Genomic DNA, 17,394 nt, shown 5'->3' with positions numbered 1-17,394 from the left:
TGGTCCAAGGCTTGGGTGGAAGGGTGTGGCCGCGGAGGACCCTGGGAGGTGGTTGAGTGTCAACACAATGACAGAGCCCTGAACCTAGGCGGGGGCGGGGACGGCCTGTGGGCGGAGCCCGACGGGAAGAGCTCGGGGGCCGACGTCGCGCTGGCGGCCCCTGCCCTGAGCTTCCTCCTCGCGTCTCTGAACTGCGTCGTCTTGGTCCGGGCAGCACCTTCCCTGGGCCGGCCGGCCGGGGCTGCTCGTGCAGGACTCTGATTCTTCCCTTTCCCCGAATAAATCTTTCTGCGGACGGTGCACCTTGTCGGCTTTTTGTTTATAGTCGGCACCGTGGGGCTCGTCGGTGATCCAGGGAAGACCCCCAGGGCTCCAGGGCTAGAGGGCAAACAGGTGTGGCGCCCACAGAGCCACCTGCGATGGCTGGTTTTCGCCCCGGCTGGCTCGGGAGTTAACGGGTAAGTTTTCTCCTGGACCCCAGCTTCTGCTCTTTGCGTTTTTAAGAAACGTTGAATTCGACGTTTCTACGAAGCCTGTGGTGGCATGGGGAAAGGCTGGAGTTCCTCAAGGGATCGTGGGGAGGGGACCAGGCTGGCATGCCCCTTGGACTTCATCCTACGAACACCGAGAGCCATCGAGAGGTTATGCGTTTACGAACCCCTTGACTCCACGCACCGTCCACCTCTTCATCAGTTGTACGAGGCACTCGGGGTTAGTGACCGGCAGCCTCGCGGTTTTGGGGTCACCTGACAGCAGTACTATCACGTTTGTAGTAGAGAAGCAGGTGCCTTATTAGTTACGTTGCTATAGTTACCCTGAACTTTCACCAGGACTAATGCCCCTGTGAGAATGGTGGGAAAGTTGTTTCCTCTTATCTGGAAACCCCAGGAAACAGCTTGTTTCTCATCAGCTGTGCCTGGGCTGCTTGTCCATCTGCTGAACAGTGACTGGCCAGAGAGGGAAAAGCTGATGGCTCTAGCCAGTCACGGCCAGACCCTGGAACTGGGGACAGTGCCATGGCACCCCAGCCTCTGGGAAGGGAAACCCAAGTCCAGTGGCTGGAGAGGGAGAGGGTGCTGGGAGCAGCCCAGTTGTTTCCACACCCCATCATCTTCCACTGAGCAGAAAGAAAAGCCAGCCCTCCGCAGCAGCTTGTTGAGCACGCCCCAAAGGGCTCTGGGTGACCACCCTGTTGCCCATTCAATGGCATTTACTGCAGAGTGACAGGCTTTGAGCAGCCTGTGTGCATGGCCAGGCATCGCACTGGGTGCATGTGACAAACCAAACGCCAGTGCACACAGCTCATCCCCAGGCCTCCAGTATCTGCAGTCACTTAGTGGCCATCATTAGACATGACAAGTCAGAGGATGGGTCTTAGGTGGCCAGTGCACAAGTTGGAGCAGGAAGAGATGTTGGCCCAGCGAGGATGCAGAAAAGTAGAGATTCAAGAGATCACCAGGCAGCAAGTGGCCAGGATTTGACTGGCTGTGTGGGGTCGGAGGTGGGTGCTGAGTCTGAGGAAGGAACCCAGAATGACATCTAGGGCACTGCTGCCAAAGGATGGATGGTGTCGCCAAAGCACCCAGCATGGGAACATTAGGAGTGGGGGAAGGTGGGCACTGCCAGATAAATGCAGGAGTCGTCTGTAAGCAGACCAAATGCTACTATGGGCCTGAAGAGCTTCCTGGGGCAACAGGTGAGGAAGCACAGAGGTCAGAGCCTGGAGGGCAGTGAGGAAGGAGGGGAGAGTGCACAGTCCTTGGGGGTCAAGGGCTGACAGAGTCCATCAGGTTTGGTTCCAGGAGATGCCTTTGGTGAGAGCTCTTGGGGCACAGTGGGGCGGACTGCAGACCCAGTGACAGGAGACTAAAGGTGGAGAGCAGAGTGTGGCTGACAGGGAGAGCACACTTGGGCTGGAAGGGGCTCACAATACACGAGAGGCTGACAGTGGAACCAGCTCTCTCAGAGGGCAAAGGGAAGGCCCTGGCCCTGGGTGGGAGGGGCACATCGTCTACGTCCTCTGGATGGCAGTGGCCAGAGGCAGAAGGGAGGTGTCGGGCTGGCAGAGCTGCTCTGAGGCCCTGTGTGTCAGTGGAGGAAGCGTGCTGAGAACGATTCCTGGGCTTGACTGGACTTAATGAATTAGTGTCTGGGGGAGGGACCTTGCTAGGTAATCTGAAGGGCAGCCAGCCTGTGGGGGTGAAGGTGAGACGGACCAGACAGCAGGGAAACTGAGGCTGGCACTGGGCACGGCTGAAGAGCTAAGCCCCAGAGTCACTGCTGGAAAGGCTGAAAGGGTAGAGGGCGAAGTCAAGGCCAGGTAGGGCCAGAGGGGGGCTGGGGGCTTGGATGCTGGACGGGCCACCAACACAGCCTTGAGAGGAACCAGGGTCAGAGCTCAGAGTCCTGGTGCAAACATCCCACTTGCAGGAGAGGATCTAAGGTTCCGAGAGGAGCCATATGCTCAGCTGGCCCCTGACCCTGGCAGCCTCTCCCACGTGGCTATAGGTGATGGCATAGGAGGCAGAGCGCAGCCAAGGCGTGTATTTCAAGCCAGAGCACACAGACCACAACAGGAGCTTTATTTGCGTAATCTACATGAGGTATTGCTGGAAAGAAAAAAAAGGCCTTTTTCTCTCACACCTGTTACTGAAATGTAAATTAGCACAAGTGCAAATCAAACAATACTCTTGGCAAATGACTTTTAGCCCCTATTTCAGTTATGGTCATCAGGGGGATAAAACCTTTTCCTAAGTCCCTCAGCTGGCGGTGTCAGTGTGCCCCTCAATGGTATTGTGCCACTCTGGAAAATACGCCTTCAGGTTCCTTCCCGTCCCCTAAGGCAGCAGCAAATCCTTCTTGTCGCCTTCTTTTGGCCAAGGCAGCCAAAGATTTAAAAGTCTTTGGTTCATAGATGGCTAGATCAGCAAGCACTTTCCTGTTGAGCTCCACCTGACACTGGGAAGAAAATCAGCCTGTGTCAGCATCAGAAATGTGTCTCCTTGAAGCACAAGAGCACTCAGGCATCCACCTGAGCACCTCTGGGGAGCAGGCCTCCTTGGTGACAGTCTGCCCTCAAAGGACACCGTATCTATTTGGGGAGGGGCAGGGAAAGGAAGGGGAGGGGAGTGGTGAATCCCATCCAAGTAGGACGCTGGAGGATAAATGTGGACAAGGAGGCTAGGGTGTCCCTGCAGGTCCATAGGACACTGGCATCCAGTCCTGATGCCAGGAAACTGAGGACCATGTTTACGGTTAACAGTCATCACCCACACACAAGCAGGACAGCTAAGTCACTTTGGAAAACAAAATCCCAATTCCCATTTACAAACAATGAAACAAGACACAAGCAGGGGACAAACCAGGCGTTCCCAATTCCCACAAGAGCCAAAACAAGTTAGTCATCCACCAAGTGAAGCTACAGGTGTCTTTGGAAAACACGACACTGAGTCCGAGGAGCAGATGGTGGGATGGTCTCCATCGTTAAATGCAGCTGGGCGGGAGAGTGGATGCTGTTCCACGACCCAGGCAAGTCCTTCTCAGTTCCCCAGCAGTAAAATGGGGATGCCACACCTACGCTTACCCTGAAGGTCTTGGTGAAACACCAAAGACTGGGTCTGGTACGAGGCAGAAGCAGAACACCAACTCCCATCAACTTTTTAAGAGAAAATGTAAACGCACACAGCAGCAGAGGGAACAGCATAATCACCACATAAAAGTTAACCACAATTTTGTGACACATGCTTAATCTGTCCCCCATAAAACATTTCCCCTCCTTTTTTATTGTATGTGTTTCTGCTTTATCTGCTGCTTCACCAGAACTTATTCTTGTGAAAACTCAGAAATTAAACCTCAGAGTTCAATCCAAGTTTCTCTACCTTCTGCTGTCTTGTTACCCCATCCCCATTTCCAATTCTACCAGCAGGGCAACAGCAGAGCCAGCATGCTCAGTCCCTGACCCCAGAGAAGGGAAGCAGTGTCAGCGTGCCAACACTGGCTGCCATGCTGCTGGACTAGCCAGCTGGACCGGCGTCTGCAGTCGGTCAGTGTCTCAACCGTACCTTAACTAAGTTGACGATGAACGCTGGGTACTTCAGGCCATGTTCCTGGGTGGCAGCTGTAATTCGATTAATCCAGAGCTGAAATAAGAAACATTGAGATGTGACTTCCCAGCAAAGGTTCAGACTGAGCTAAAAGGTTTTCCTGTAAAAGTAAACAGTGTTTCCGACTCAGGCAAACAGGCCTGTAGTACAAAGGGCAGCAAAGCAGAGGCTGATGCTCTTCACGCAGACACCAACTTCCTTCTACATGAGGAACGTGCTATAAGGCATGGTCTCAACACTCTTGGGCACTGAGAGAATATGAGAATGAGCAAGAGACGGCAGCATACAGCTCAGACTGGCAAGGACCCATGTGAGTTACGGCAGCCACCAAGGCGAGTGCTGCCATGTGGGGATTCAAGACCCCCGGTGGAGGCTTCAGGGACATGAACAACCTTGAGGGACCAGCAGGCTCAGAAGACCTGGCTTGCAGGGAGCAGAAGGTCTGTTCCAGGTGCAGGAAAGGTCTGAACACGGCAGGGAAATGACGGCTAGTGGGTAGACAGGGAAAGGGCTGGAAGGATGAGTCAGTGATGCCCAAGCTTCTGAATGATCCGTTAAATGGGCGGGGGGGGGGGCGGATGGTGTCAGAGGGTGACTCTCCTCAGCCATCCTTGACTCAAGTCCACGTTCTTCCCCTACGTCAGGGATTGTCAATTGGAACGTGCATCAGAATTCCTAGAAGTTCGTTGAGAGGTTGCTGGGCCCCACCTCCAGTGTTTCTGCTTCAGTCGATGCAGGAGGGGGCCTGAGAAGCTGCATTTCTAACAAGCCCCCCCAGAGGTGGCTGCTGTACAGGGTCCCCACTGAGGACCGCGGCGCTCTGCATCAGCACGCATGCGTGTGCCCGGAGCCCGTTCATAACGGCTCACACGCACACTCGGGCTGACCAGACGCTGCTCGCCACTGCTCACCGTCCTCATGTTCCTCTTCTTCAGCCTCCGGGCTTTCGTGCATTTCACAAACGCCCTCGTCACCGCTCTAACGGCCAGCCTGTAGCACCGGTTCTTCCTTCCCCGGAAGTGCTGGGTCAAGAAACGGGAAAGGAGGATGGTCGGCGGAACCCGCAGGCTCCCGGGGCCGCGGCGCGCAGGGGGCGCGGGGCGTGCGCGGCCGACTCACCCGCGCGTGCTTCAGCACCTCCTGGACCCGCCAATAGCGGTCGGTGAGGCGGCTCCGCAGCCAGAGCTGCGCCGTGAGGAAGACCATGGCGCCCAGGCCGGCGTCTCCGCTGAACGACGCACGCGCCGCGCCGCGCGAGCGCTTCCGGGTCAGCGGCTTGCCGGAGACTTCCGGGGTTCCGCGCGTGCGCCCTGAGCCCTGCCGCCGCTCTACTCTCTTGCGCCTGCTCGTTGGAGGCCGGCCGGGAACGTGGGCGTTGAGCGGAAGGGATGCGACGGGGGCAGTGGAGAAACACAGTTAGCGGGTCAACAAAATAGGGGACGTCTGTGTTCCATGAGCGACGGCAGGACGCCGCTGTTTGAACGTGCACCGCATGCAGGAAATAGGACACAAAGGCCGGCGGTGCCTTCACATGAACTGACCAGAATAGACAAATCCACAGACACCAAGCCTGCGGGGGCTGGGGAGTAGTGCCAGTGGGCACCGGTTTCCTTTCGGAGTAAGGAAGACTTCTGCAACTGGAGAGTGTCACGGTTGCATACGGTTGTGAAAGTCCTAAATGCCACTGAATTGTACCCTTTAAAATGCTTAAATTGGTAAATTTTATATTATGGGTATTTTACAACAAAAACAGAAATGAAGTGCAATTTCTTTGTAATTTTTTATTTGGATATAATTTTAAATTGCAGAAAACTTGGAAGACTAAGTTCAAGGAATTCCCCAATATGCTTTACCCAAATGCATCAACGGTTTACATTTTGCTCCATTTTTTAATCCTTCTCTCTACGGAGTTTTTCTGGACTATTTGAAATGTTGGTGTGGGGACAGAGCCAGACATGCAGTTTCCAGGCTCTCAGCCTCACACTGAAAGGTGCTGACTCAGGTAGTAAACGGCCATCAACTGTGATTGGATGGCCATCAGCTGTGGCTAGTTGGCCGTCAGCTGTAACCAGTGAGCCATTGGCCACTAATATAACTGCCATGGCTACGCTAGCAGCAAATGGGGGGCTAGCAAGAAGATGGTGGCTGAGCTAGCAAGAGTGGATTGCAGAGAGGCAGATGCCACCAGCGAGAATATACTGATATGACTCCCTTACTTATGGCTCCTTGGGTGTTCCTTTTTGGCCTCACCATGTCCTGCTTTCTTATGTGGGGAGTGGGAGTAGAGACCCCGCAGGCCGCCCCATGCGACAGTTGGAGACATCTAAATACTGAACTGTGTATTTCCTAAGAATAGGACATTCTGTCAGAACCCATAGTACACTGCTTAAAGTCAGAAAATTTAACATTAAAACAAGACTGCTGTCTAGCCTGTGTTGGCGTAGGATTATCACTGGTCATTTGCAGAATGTGAAGGATTCACAAGACTCAGAAAAGTAAGTGTCGTGCGGGAGACCCTGCTCGCCGCACCATTTGTCGTGCAGGGAGGCCTGCGGGGTCTCTGCTCCCGCTCCCCACATAAGAACACAGGACATGGTGAGGCCAAAAAGGAACACCCACGGAGCCATAGGTAGGGGAGTCACACCACTATATTCTCTCTGGCGGCACTATTCTCTCACTGGAGGCTGGATCCACACTGTCCGCAAACCGCCATCCACGCTTGCCAGCCCAGCCGCCATCTTCTTGCCAGCCCCCACTTTTTTTCTCTCTTTCTGCTAGCGTAGCCACAGCAGTTATATTAGTGGCCAATGGCTCACTGGTTACAGCTGACGGCCAACTAGCCACAGCTGATGGCCATCCAATGACAGTTGATAGCCATTTACTACCTGAGCCAGCAGCTTTCTGTGTGAGGCCGAGAGCCTGGAAACTGCTTTCTGGGGCTCTGCCCCCACAGTAACACAGTAAGGAAACTTTTGTTAAAGGTCGGGCGGAGAGAATGCCGATGGCAGTGTCTGAAGATAGCTGCTGCAGGTAGTAGTAAGGAGAGAGAACGGCAGAGGAGTTGCCAGGGGCGGAGTCTAATGTAGATAGCTGCCACAGGTTTCTGTTTAGCTGGGGTTTTATATTTTTCTATGCAGGATGCCAGGGGCTAGTCATCTTGCAGTTGTTTACCATTGCGGTGGGCCCTTTCTGAGAACTATTGTTGCAGTTGGCTTCCTCTGAAAATTGTCCTGGTATTTGTTAGTATGCAGGTGTAGTGCTCCCCGGGGATTCAGAGCTAAGTGGTTAACCTTTAAACCTATGCTTAGTAGCTCCCAGACTCATTCTTATTAACACTTTTTTTAAAGAGATTTTTTTATTGGGGGAAGGGAACAGGACTTTATTGGGGAACAGTGTGTACTTCCAGGACTTTTTCCAAGTCAAGTTATCCTTTCAGTCTTAGTTGTGGAGGGTGCAGCTCAGCTCCAGGCCCAGTTGCTGTTGCTAGTTGCAGGGGGCGCAGCCCAGGAATCAAACTGGCAACCTTGTGGTTGAAAGCCCGTGCTCCAACCAACTGAGCCATCCGCGCTCCAACCAACTGAGCCATCCGGGAGGCAGCTCAGCTCAAGGTGCCATGTTCAATCTTAGTTGCAGGGGGCAGAGCCCACCATCCCTTGCAGGACTCAAGGAGTTGAACCGGCAACCTTGTGGCTGAGAGCCTTCTGGCCCATGTGAGAATTGAACCAGCAGCCTTTGGAGTTAGGAGCACGGAGCTCCAACTGCCTGAGCCACCGGGCCAGCCCAGAAAAACTATACTTTTACATTGAAAAATGGCAATAGTTTTCTATGAAGATACAGAGATGGGCAGTCAGACAACGGTTCCTGATTCGATTGTACCACGGGGTTTTTCATTTATGGACACAGCTGAGTGACAACAGGGAGAGACTGATGCCATTGGAAGAAGATTTTTACATTTGGCATTTCCCGAAAAGAGGGGCACACCAAGCCCCACAGGGCCACAGAGGGACCAGTGTCAGCAAGGAGGCAGGAGCGAGGAGGGCAAAGCTCAGGACAGAGCCTTATTGGGGTTCTGGCAGGAAAGACAAGGCAGGGCAGGGGAACCACTGAGGACTGGCTAGTTTGGTAATCCCAGCAGGCCTTGCTGTATATGCCTGTCTGGCTGTCTGGTTGATGGCCTGGTGATTCAGCTGGGTGTGTGGGAGCAGGCTCAGAGTGTAGGCTCTGGATCTAGGGGACATGTGAATAATTGTGGCCATTAGTTTGGCCCTGAAACTAATGGGTTCAAACAGACAAGTACTGAATCTAAGAAAACACAGAACACCGCCATGTACAGAAACAGTAACTGAGGGTGACACCTCCATGGTGTACAAATGAGAGACCATCAGGTTTTGGTTAAATCTGTGGCCACAACTCAGTCGGAGAGTGCAGGGCTGAGGTGCCCCTGGGAATCTGTGGGGCCTCCCCAGATCTGGCCATAGGCCCACTGGGCCTCAAGCCATTTGCCCCCTTCTCCTCCAGGAATCTCTCAGCTGTTCTCCCCTCCACCCAAGCAGGTGGCCTCAGTCCAGAAGAGAGGAGCCTGGCACAGTCCCAAAGTTGTGGGAGCCAGGAGCCACCTGTCCTGCTCTGGCCCTGCGGGCTCAGCCCTGGGGCTGGTATCCCTGGCAGTCCTTCCGCTCTCCGCAAAGGGCGGGCAGTGCCTGGGGCAGGCCCCCCTCAGGCACCAGGTCCTGGGCCACCTCACCCCACGGCGTTATCTGGGTGTGGCTGGCCCCTCTGCTCAGCAAAAGCTCTACCGTGGGGCTGTGGCCACGCTCCTTGGCGACGTGGAGTGGTGTCTTGTGGAGCCAGCCAGCCACGTTGACCTGCGCACCCCTGTCCAGGAGGTGGCTGGCAACGTCCACGTGGCCTCCCCGGGCAGCGTGGTGCAGGGGTGTTAGGCCCAATGAGTCTCCAGCATCCACCTCAGCTCCCCAGGCTGCCAGTAACTGGACAGCAGGCAGGTGTCCAGCAGCGGCAGCCCTGTGGAGTGCAGAGCGGCTATGCCTGTCCTTGAGGCTTGGGTCTGCCCCGTGGTCCAGCAGCACCTCCATATCCTGGAAAAGGGGAGGGCAAGGCAGAGGCCAGCCCTGGCCCAGGTGGGTGAGGGGCTGGGGCCACCTTGCCATTTGCCTGACCCAGACCTCATCAGGCCTGGGTCACCTAACAGCCTCTTCCTGCACACTGCTTCCCCACTTGGTAAATGAGCCAGCGTCTATGGCAGCCTGGAGTGGCTCTGCTTAGAGACTTCCATTTCTCCTGCTAATCGTCCTCAGATCAAATCCGAGATTTGCAGCCACTTGCTATCCCTTTCCCCTGTCTGGGGGCTGGCTGGACTCAAGCACACGCCTGGTGCTCAGTAAATACTTGTTGCTACCGACCACCAAAATAAAGGCCGGAACGCCAGGCTTCTTCCCCAGGCTTCCGAGATCGGTCAAGAAAGGGTCCGGGCTGCACTGAGGCCCCTGGCGGTTGGCCCCACCCCGTGTCATCCAGCTTTGGGCAGACAGTGCAGGCTCCTCCACAGCTTGCCGAGGCTGGGGTGGGGCCCTGCAGCCCCGGGGGCGAGGACCGTCCCCCCCACCCACCCAGTCACTTCGGGGCTTGGCCTGGACGTACCTGCCGACGGCCCAAACCCGCAGCGACGCCGAGCGCGGTGGCCCCCGCGCCGTCCCGGGCGTCCGCCCGCGCGCCGCACGCCAGGAGGAGACGCAGCGCCGCCGAGCGCCCGGCCGCGGCCGCCACGAGCAGGGCTCCGTCCAGGTCCGGGCAGCCGCCCGCCGCTAGCAGCTCGAGCACCGGCAGCCGGCCGCCCACGGCCGCCCAGTGCGCCGCCGTCCATCCACGGACGTCCGCCACCGCGGGGCCGGGGCCCGGCGTGCTCAGCAGGCGCCCGGCCAACAGCGTGCGACCCAGCGCGGCTGCCCAGTGCAGCGGCGTGAGGCCGTCCCCCGTGCGCGCCCCCGCGGGGGCCCCGCGCAGCAGCAGCAGCTCCGCCACCTGCGAGTGGCCCTGCCAGGCGGCCTCGTGCAGCGGCGTGCGCCCCGCGTGGTCGGTGGCCCCAACCGGGGCCCCGCGCTGTAGCAGGAGCCGCACCAGGGGTACGTGGCCGCGCAGCACGGCCAGGTGGAGCGGGGTCCTACCCGCGTGGTCCCTGCCGGGGGTGACGGTTGTGTGGGCAAGGGTGGGGCGTCCCGGGGTGGAGACCCCTCCCCTCCGCTCCCCCCACTCCTGCCCGGGTGAGAAGGGCCCTGCCCCCCTGCTCAGTGAATCGACCCCTGACACCTCCACTTTGGTAAAGTGACCCCGTGCTGCCCCGGGGCTCACCTCTCCTCCACACTGGCCCCTTGCCGCAGCAGCTGTGTTGTGAGGCCCAGGTGACCCCTCCACACGGCCTGCAGCAGGCACCCCCAGGCCCGTGGGGCACCCGGCCCCTCTGTCGCTGCTCCCAGGGTCTCAGAGCCCAGCTCCATCCACCTGAGTTCCTCCTCCGCCCCTGCCTCTGTAGGGTCTTGCTTCTCTGGCTCTGAGCTCCCAAAGTTCATCTGGGAAGAGCAGGAATCCTACATGGATGCTGGAGGCCCCTGGCCAACATGGACGCCCCCCATCTCCCCAAGGGGAACCAGGTCACCACTGAGGCTTGACTCTCAGTTACCCCCAGAGGGACCCTGCCCAGGGACTCTGTCCTCTGGCTGGGGGTCCTCTCCATGCTGAGCCTGACCCAGCCAGAGCCAGGTGGTCCTTTCTAGACACTCCTTGAACGTGTGGAGGTGGAGGTGTCTGCTCCTGCAGGGCTGGAAGGCTCGAGCTGCAGCTGACTGTGTTTGTGGGTTTTGGGGCTGGGTGAGAGGGTGGGGAAGGGGTGGAGCAGAGCTGCCCACTGCTGCCTCCTGGGCAAGGATAAGGGCCACTTCCCCACACTGTTTACCCAGCAACTCAAGGAGACGCACTGCCTGGTGGCCACAGCCCCTGCCCCAGCACTGGTCCTCCTGCCAACTGCCAGGGCCAGGGCTTGGTCTCCCTCCAGGGAGACACAGCCAGACAAGCAGGAGCATGCCTGTGGGCCACGGCTCCTCCAAGGAGCACAGCCTCTGATGTGCCTCGACTTGCCCCCAGGCACCCACATGCCTTCCCATGGTTTCCTCCCTCAGGCGCCACCCCTCTCCCCACTCCTGTCCCTGCTAAGACCATCTCTGGGCTGGAGCCTGGCCTCTGGCCTGATTCCAGGCTGGGAGGTAGACAGGATGAGGCAGGACCCTTCCCTCCCAAGCCAGGCAATCTGGGTCGGGGGTCAGGGGTAGAAAGCCCCTGAGAGGTTGAGGCAAGTCAGCTGAGCCTGTGATGGGGCAGAGCCCTGAACTACATCTAGAAGTGGTGATGCAGGAAGGGGGCTGAGCCAGGCTGGCAGGATGGGTCACCTTTATTGTGGGGCCCTGGGGCAGGGCGGTGGGGTGGGGGGCTGGTCCTGCCTTCCCATCCCCCAATCCCTGGGAAAGACCACCTATCCAGAGCCCTGGCAGGAGGAAGTGTCCATGCCTGCAGCCTGGCCCCTCCAGCTGCCTCTTGTGTCTGACTGTCCACCCGGAAGCAGTGCAGCTTTGAGGCTGTTGCTCCCAACCCCAGGGTTGCCAGGGATGAGGTGTCCTGAGGGTCCTGCCCTGTCCTCCCTCCCCTCCAGGGGTAATAGAGCCTTGGCCCTTCCCCCATCTCCCTAGAGAGCAGCCCTTCCAGGTTCCATGTCCAAAGAGTGGGTCTCCAAGCAAGACACCCAGGGGCCCCATCCCACCACCAAGCCACAGGGGCCTTAGCCCATGAGCCTCAGTCACTCTGCTCAGATGTCACCTCCCCAGAGGGGCCCTCCAGCCTGACCACCAATCTGAAGCAACCTTGTCCCTGACCCTGTTTTCTTTTTTTCTTAGCACTTATCCCTCCATGAAAGCATCTGTCGATTTTTTTTTTTTTGTCTGCCTTCCTCTTCTAAAATGAAAGCTCCATGAGGGCACGTCACATAGGCTGGCAGCTTTTGCCAGTAAAGAAGCAAGCACTCGGGGTGGGTTCAGACACATTACTGCTCAAGTAGCCGGAAAAAAAAACAGCGGCAAAAATGTCAGCTTCGTGTCCCCTGTCCCACAGGATGACACCGAAAGAATGGGCCAGATAACAGGCAGCAGGAGGGGCCCTGTGGTTGAGGGTCTTTGTGGGGCTGCAGCTGCGCCCCGGGGCCACTGGGAAGTCCCCTGGGCCATCAGAGCTAGGGGAGCCCAGGAACGACTCCTGACAGCCTTCCAGAAGGCAGAGGAAGTCGGAGCCGGCCGTGTGCCTGTGTTCCTGTGTTTGCTCTGGCCTACGGTGCTACAGCTCGCTCCGTGGCCTCTGTGGACTCGTGCAAGGCTGTCAGGACTCCAGCATAGCCACCCCTGCATAGCAAGGCCTCTGTAGGCCTCACTCACTGAGTCTTCAGAGCCTAGGGCAGCAGCACACAGTGAGAGCTCAAGAAGTGTAAACGAGTCACCTGAAGAGGGGGTGGGGCTTAGGAGACAAGACCTGCATCCTCGCTGCATCTGAACTCTCTACCCAAACATTACTATTTGCAACATTTTTTACCCTAAATTCACTATCTGAATAAATAAGCAGCTACTGTGAGATCTTGGCATATGTGTGCAAGTGAAAACGGTTGAATTGTGTGTGTCGGGCCACAGGGCGTGGCACGAGCTGCCTGGAGCCTCAGCTGTTGTCCTGACCAGGCCTGTGTCAGGCTTGTGTGCACTATTGCTGTCATCGGCCCCATTTGTATGTGTCTAAAGGGACTTGGTGAGCCTGGGAGGCCTGGAATATATTGGAAGAAAAGTCGGAGGGGACAAGGGAAGTGTGGAGAAGGTGTGACGGGGAAGTATTGGTATCTGACGCCATGTGGCCTCCTTTATTCAGCTCACAGACAACCTACTGGTGAATGTAAGTGTCAACTTGTTATGTCAGTGGTGTTTAAATGCTGTATGTTATACTAGGAAACCCTGGGGGTCTGGCCAGTGTGAAGAGTGGGGGGAATTAGTTGGGGTTTTAGAGGAGTGGGGAATGCTTTGTTCCCCCACTTGAAATAATAACACTTGCTCCCACAGTTTTCAGGATGGATTAGATTCTGACAGAAAGGATTCCTGTCATAGTAGCTGCTGTTACTGAGTTCTACCTACTGTGTGCCGGGTCTCATACAAAGTGTTTCACATGCATTGCCCACATGCCCTCTCAACAGCCCTATGATGTAAGCACCCAGCATCTTCCCTGTTTTACTGATGCCCAGAGGGACCAGGTTTTGGGATGAGGGGACCAGCAGGGGCTAGGGCTGGGACATGGGGTGGGTGGTGACCTCTATGTGGCAGCTACTGAGGGGGCAGTTGTAAGAGTCAAGACCTATGAAATGAAGTTGTGTGGGGGAGCAGCAAGGGGGGGAGGGCGGGACCAGGAGGGAGGAGGGCCCCAGTGCCAGGCCTTAGGGACAGCTGACCAGAGCACACAGAGCTGACTAGGGAGACTGGCCAGCGCCGGAGCTGTAGTCGCCTGGCAGAGAGAGGCCAAGCCTGGCAGTGGGGGAAACTGAGGCAGGGGTGTAGCCCTGGAGACTGATGGTCAGGTCTGGACCTACTTGCGCCAGGGTCCTGCCCTCCAGCTGGGTCCATTATCTATTTGCTGGGGTCTGAGTAGGGGTCTGACCTAGGGGCCCAGGGCAGACCCTGGGGGACCCTGCTTCTGCCATCTGACTACCGCTGTGAGCCTACCAGGCCCATCACCCAAGAGAGCATGAGTGAGCAGGAGAGGGAGACAGAGGAGGATGAGGGAGGGACCATTTCAGACACAGCACCCATGCTGCCCCGAAGGCTTCCTGACTTCCAGGTGTCAGTCCTGATGTCTCCAGGGTGGGCAGGCCTGGCTGCCCGAGGCCTTGGGACCCTGCAGCTGCCCAGTCAGATTCTGGCCGGACTCCTGTTCCACCTGCTGCTGCCTGCAACCGTGTTCCTGCTGGTGCTGCTGCCGGCAGCTGCCATCGTCTATTTGGGGTTCCTGTGCCACTCGAGGGTGAGCTGAGCCCTCCATGGGCAGGGGCACTGGCTGGGGTCCCCGGGGAGTGGGGTCCTGTGGAGGTTCAGGGCCCTGGGCCTGACGGTGAATCTGCCCCATTCTGGCATGGCCCCTTGGTCCTCAGAGACATGTATGCCCCTCCCTGGAGAGCTCTTCTTCTGCCAACCCCTCCCCCACCCAGCTGCAGTAAAAGAAGGGCTTTTGTTTGCTGCTGGAGGGGACAGCTCTCTCTCTCTCCTCCCTTGAGGCCTCCCAGCCTTGTACCAGGCAGGGGCCACCAGGGCCTGGACAGCTGGGCAGGGAGGGAAGAGGAGGGGTTCCAGGAAGAGAGGGTATGTGCGTTTATCAGATTTCACCAGTCCACAGCCCCTCTTCACCCCTAACCCCCCCACCCCCCATACACACACACAGCCTGTGGCAGACCCTTCTAGCCCTGGGCTGGGTTTCCCCAGATGGAGTGGGTTGTGGCTTGGTCTGAGGCAGGGAGGGTATAGGCAGATGGGAGCCCATGTCCCCTTTCTGTAGGCATAAGGCAGGGGAGGGGGACCCAATACTAGGCCGCAGAAGAGAAGGTGACATCGACTGGTGACACCCACGGTTGGGGTGGAAGGTCAGCTCTCAGCATAGGGAAGGCCCATGGGAAAGTAGTGTGTTGGGGGAGGAGAAAATGGGGCTCGGGCAACGGGGAAGGGTGGGAATTTTAAACCTCCCCTTAAGGGACTCCGACTCCGGCTATTTACTGCTTGGGTCCCCATCTCCCATCCTAGGCTCAGAAATTCCAGACCCACAACAGCGCGATGGGGGGGGAGGGGGAAGCCAGCCTCCTGACTCCGCCAGCCCTCAGGCCCCACCCCTCCAGAAGTCACCTCCCGCTGCGACCCAGTCCACCTTCTCCCCGGCTCCGCCTGACCACCAACCTGACCCCACCCTGTCCTTCAGTCCACCTGCTGCCTGGCTCCGCCCCCCCTAGATCACTCCCCTCTTAACAGCCCGCCCTCCCCCAGGTTCACCCGGCGCCCCGCCCCGCGTGCCGCGCGCTGCTCTCGGACCGCAGCTCCACGACGCTCATCGTGTTGGGCTTCCTCTCGCTGCCTCCACTGCTGGTACTCGCTTCGGCCACCCGCGCCCGCCTGGCCCGATGCCTCCGCCCGCTGCTGCCTCTCCCCACTTGGACACCCGTACCCCGCCGCCAATCCGACGGGGAGGAGCAGCTCTGCTCCTGGTTGTGACCCCCAGAGGCCCTCCAAAGGACCCGAGCGCTCCAAATACAGGGAGGCCCCCGAATTTCCCTCGTGACCCCCATAAGGTGGCCCCACCGGCGAGCTTGGGGTCTGCGTCCAGGTCCGGCGGGGATACCGTGTGCGTGCCTCGGGGCTCGTGCGTAGTGCTCGGAATGACCACGAGATGGCACCGGACTCCCCCGGACCGGGGTTGGCCCTTCCCCACCCCCGCAGGCACCCCTGCTGCTGAGTGGCTGGGAAGCCCCTAGGAAGAGAAATGGCTCTCAGAGAAGGGGCATGTGGCCAGGCTTCGAAAGGTGGCCTTCTTGGCTTCTGCCACTGCGGCTGCCCTAAGCTCCGGCGCCCACCCAAAGAGCTGCCCCTGTGGGACCCATGTCTGGTCAGTCAGCTGGCCTCCAGCGAGTTCCAGAAGTGGTGAGACTTCCACACTCCACCAGAGCAGGCATCTCTAGAAGCTCAGTGGTGGCCAGCAGCCCCAGCGCTTGCAAGGCTCGGCCTGTGACCAGGGTCAGGGCTCAGCCTGAGACCCGGTTAACGTTTAGATAGGCACCAGAGTAAGGGCTCAGTGTGTTGTCTCTGGATAATTTTAAGGTCTCTTGTCTTTCACGTTCTGAGCTTTCTCCTTGTGGATATGTTCTTAATTATCCATTTGGTCTATGTGGTGTTTCCCGTTCCTAGGGATTCATCTATTTCATCAGTGCTGGAGAAGTCTCAGCCATTATCTCTTAAACTCTGCCTCTCATTCATTGTATGGATGCTTTCTTGGGGAACACCTATTAAATGAATGCTTCACCTTTTCCTTTTAACTCCATGTCAGCTCATCTCTCGTATTTTCCATCTCCTTGTGTCTCTGTGCTGCATTCTGGACAATTCCTTCATCTCCCTCTTCCAGGTCACTAAGTCATCTGCTGATTAACTCATGCATTTAATTATAAATTATTATAGTATACTTAAAACTTATACTTGCTTCTTTTTCAAATCTGAGCATTTCTGATGGTCACTTGGTGGCATGCTTGGTTTTTGGATTCCAGCTTCAAGTTCTTGAACAAGTCACAGCATTTTTTTATATTCTGTGCCTAACAATTCCCACATCTTAGTCTTTGGGGGTCTTTTCTGCTGATTCTCACTAATAGCATATTGTTTCTTTGAATGATTGCTAATTTTTGATTGCCAGACCGCATGTGTGAAAATCCTGAGGCTGTGAGTTACCGCCAGCCTGGCCCCCATTAGGTCCTGCCCTGGTAGTCCCTGTGCAGTGGCCACCCTGGGGTCCCCGACTGCGGTGTGGCTCCCAGTTCTGTGTCCAGGAAACCGCTGCTTTCCCATCTGCTTTCTTGCATCATCCTCATTTCTGCTCACTCTTCTGCTTATTTATCTACTTTCAGTGTTTAATTTGGGGGGGAGGGGGCTTGGAGATATTTGCTTCCTTGTAACCCAGCAGTGTATTAAAATGTGTACTGCTTATAATTGGTCCAAAGTCTAGTGGTAGCTACAAGGCCTTGTAAAGGATCTAGCTCTCAGGACTCCACCTGGGACCCACCAGGTCCGGGCTCAGATGTGCCCGAAGGTCAGGTTTCAGGGTTCAGGGTAGGACCAAGGTCAGGGCTCACTCCGTGGCCTTCAGCAGAGCCCAGTGTGTGGCTGGCTCAGGCCCAGCAGGCATGCTCCGGGTTTTCCAATCGACTGTGCCCAGCTCTGATGCCGTTCCCAGTCAGACAGGCCTGGCCAGCCACCGAGCTGCCAAGCTCCCGATCCAAGGCCGCCTTCCTTCCCTCCTGCCCAGTGCTGGAGGATCAGGACTCTCCTGAGGATCCTCCTGGCCTGGAGTCATCAAAACAACAGCTGGGCCTGGTGGGGGTGGGGAGCCGAGGTGGGGCGCTCAGCTGCCGGTCGGGGTTCCTGTGGTGGTGTGCAGCATCCCCGGCTGCCCGGAGGCCCCA

General features: G+C 57.3%; 3 protein-coding genes across 4 annotated transcripts; 1 reads left to right on the top strand and 2 right to left on the bottom strand.

Annotated features, from left to right (window-relative positions):
• Positions 1-2,561: 2,561 nt before the first annotated feature.
• MRPL20 (mitochondrial ribosomal protein L20) lies at positions 2,562-5,381 on the bottom strand. The gene is made up of 4 exons (XM_019712156.2): positions 5,223-5,381; positions 5,015-5,125; positions 4,062-4,139; positions 2,562-2,958 (listed from the first exon to the last, which is right to left on the bottom strand). Exons 1-4 carry the CDS (start codon positions 5,307-5,309, stop codon positions 2,785-2,787), a joined length of 450 nt encoding a protein of 149 aa, XP_019567715.2. The 5' UTR covers positions 5,310-5,381; the 3' UTR covers positions 2,562-2,784.
• Positions 5,382-8,596: 3,215 nt separating this feature from the next.
• ANKRD65 (ankyrin repeat domain 65) lies at positions 8,597-10,955 on the bottom strand. 2 transcript variants are annotated; one of them, XM_074334300.1, is made up of 4 exons: positions 10,798-10,955; positions 10,470-10,687; positions 9,762-10,296; positions 8,597-9,232 (listed from the first exon to the last, which is right to left on the bottom strand). In XM_074334300.1, the coding sequence occupies exons 1-4, from the start codon at positions 10,849-10,851 to the stop codon at positions 8,744-8,746; spliced, it is 1,296 nt and encodes a 431-aa protein (XP_074190401.1). In that variant the 5' UTR covers positions 10,852-10,955; the 3' UTR covers positions 8,597-8,743. The 2 variants fall into 2 exon arrangements, with proteins under 2 accessions (XP_074190401.1, XP_074190402.1); XM_074334301.1 differs by having other exon boundaries at positions 8,597-9,199.
• A 2,838-nt stretch (positions 10,956-13,793) lies between these two features.
• TMEM278 (transmembrane protein 278) lies at positions 13,794-15,582 on the top strand. The gene is made up of 2 exons (XM_019712144.2): positions 13,794-14,210; positions 15,218-15,582. Exons 1-2 carry the CDS (start codon positions 13,935-13,937, stop codon positions 15,440-15,442), a joined length of 501 nt encoding a protein of 166 aa, XP_019567703.2. The 5' UTR covers positions 13,794-13,934; the 3' UTR covers positions 15,443-15,582.
• Positions 15,583-17,394: the final 1,812 nt, after the last annotated feature.

Source organism: Rhinolophus sinicus, linkage group LG06 (genome assembly GCF_036562045.2).
Source record: "Rhinolophus sinicus isolate RSC01 linkage group LG06, ASM3656204v1, whole genome shotgun sequence".
NCBI classification, from domain to species: domain Eukaryota; kingdom Metazoa; phylum Chordata; class Mammalia; order Chiroptera; family Rhinolophidae; genus Rhinolophus; species Rhinolophus sinicus.
Note: the sequence above shows the minus strand (reverse complement) of the source record. Positions and strands in the feature narration are given on the sequence as shown.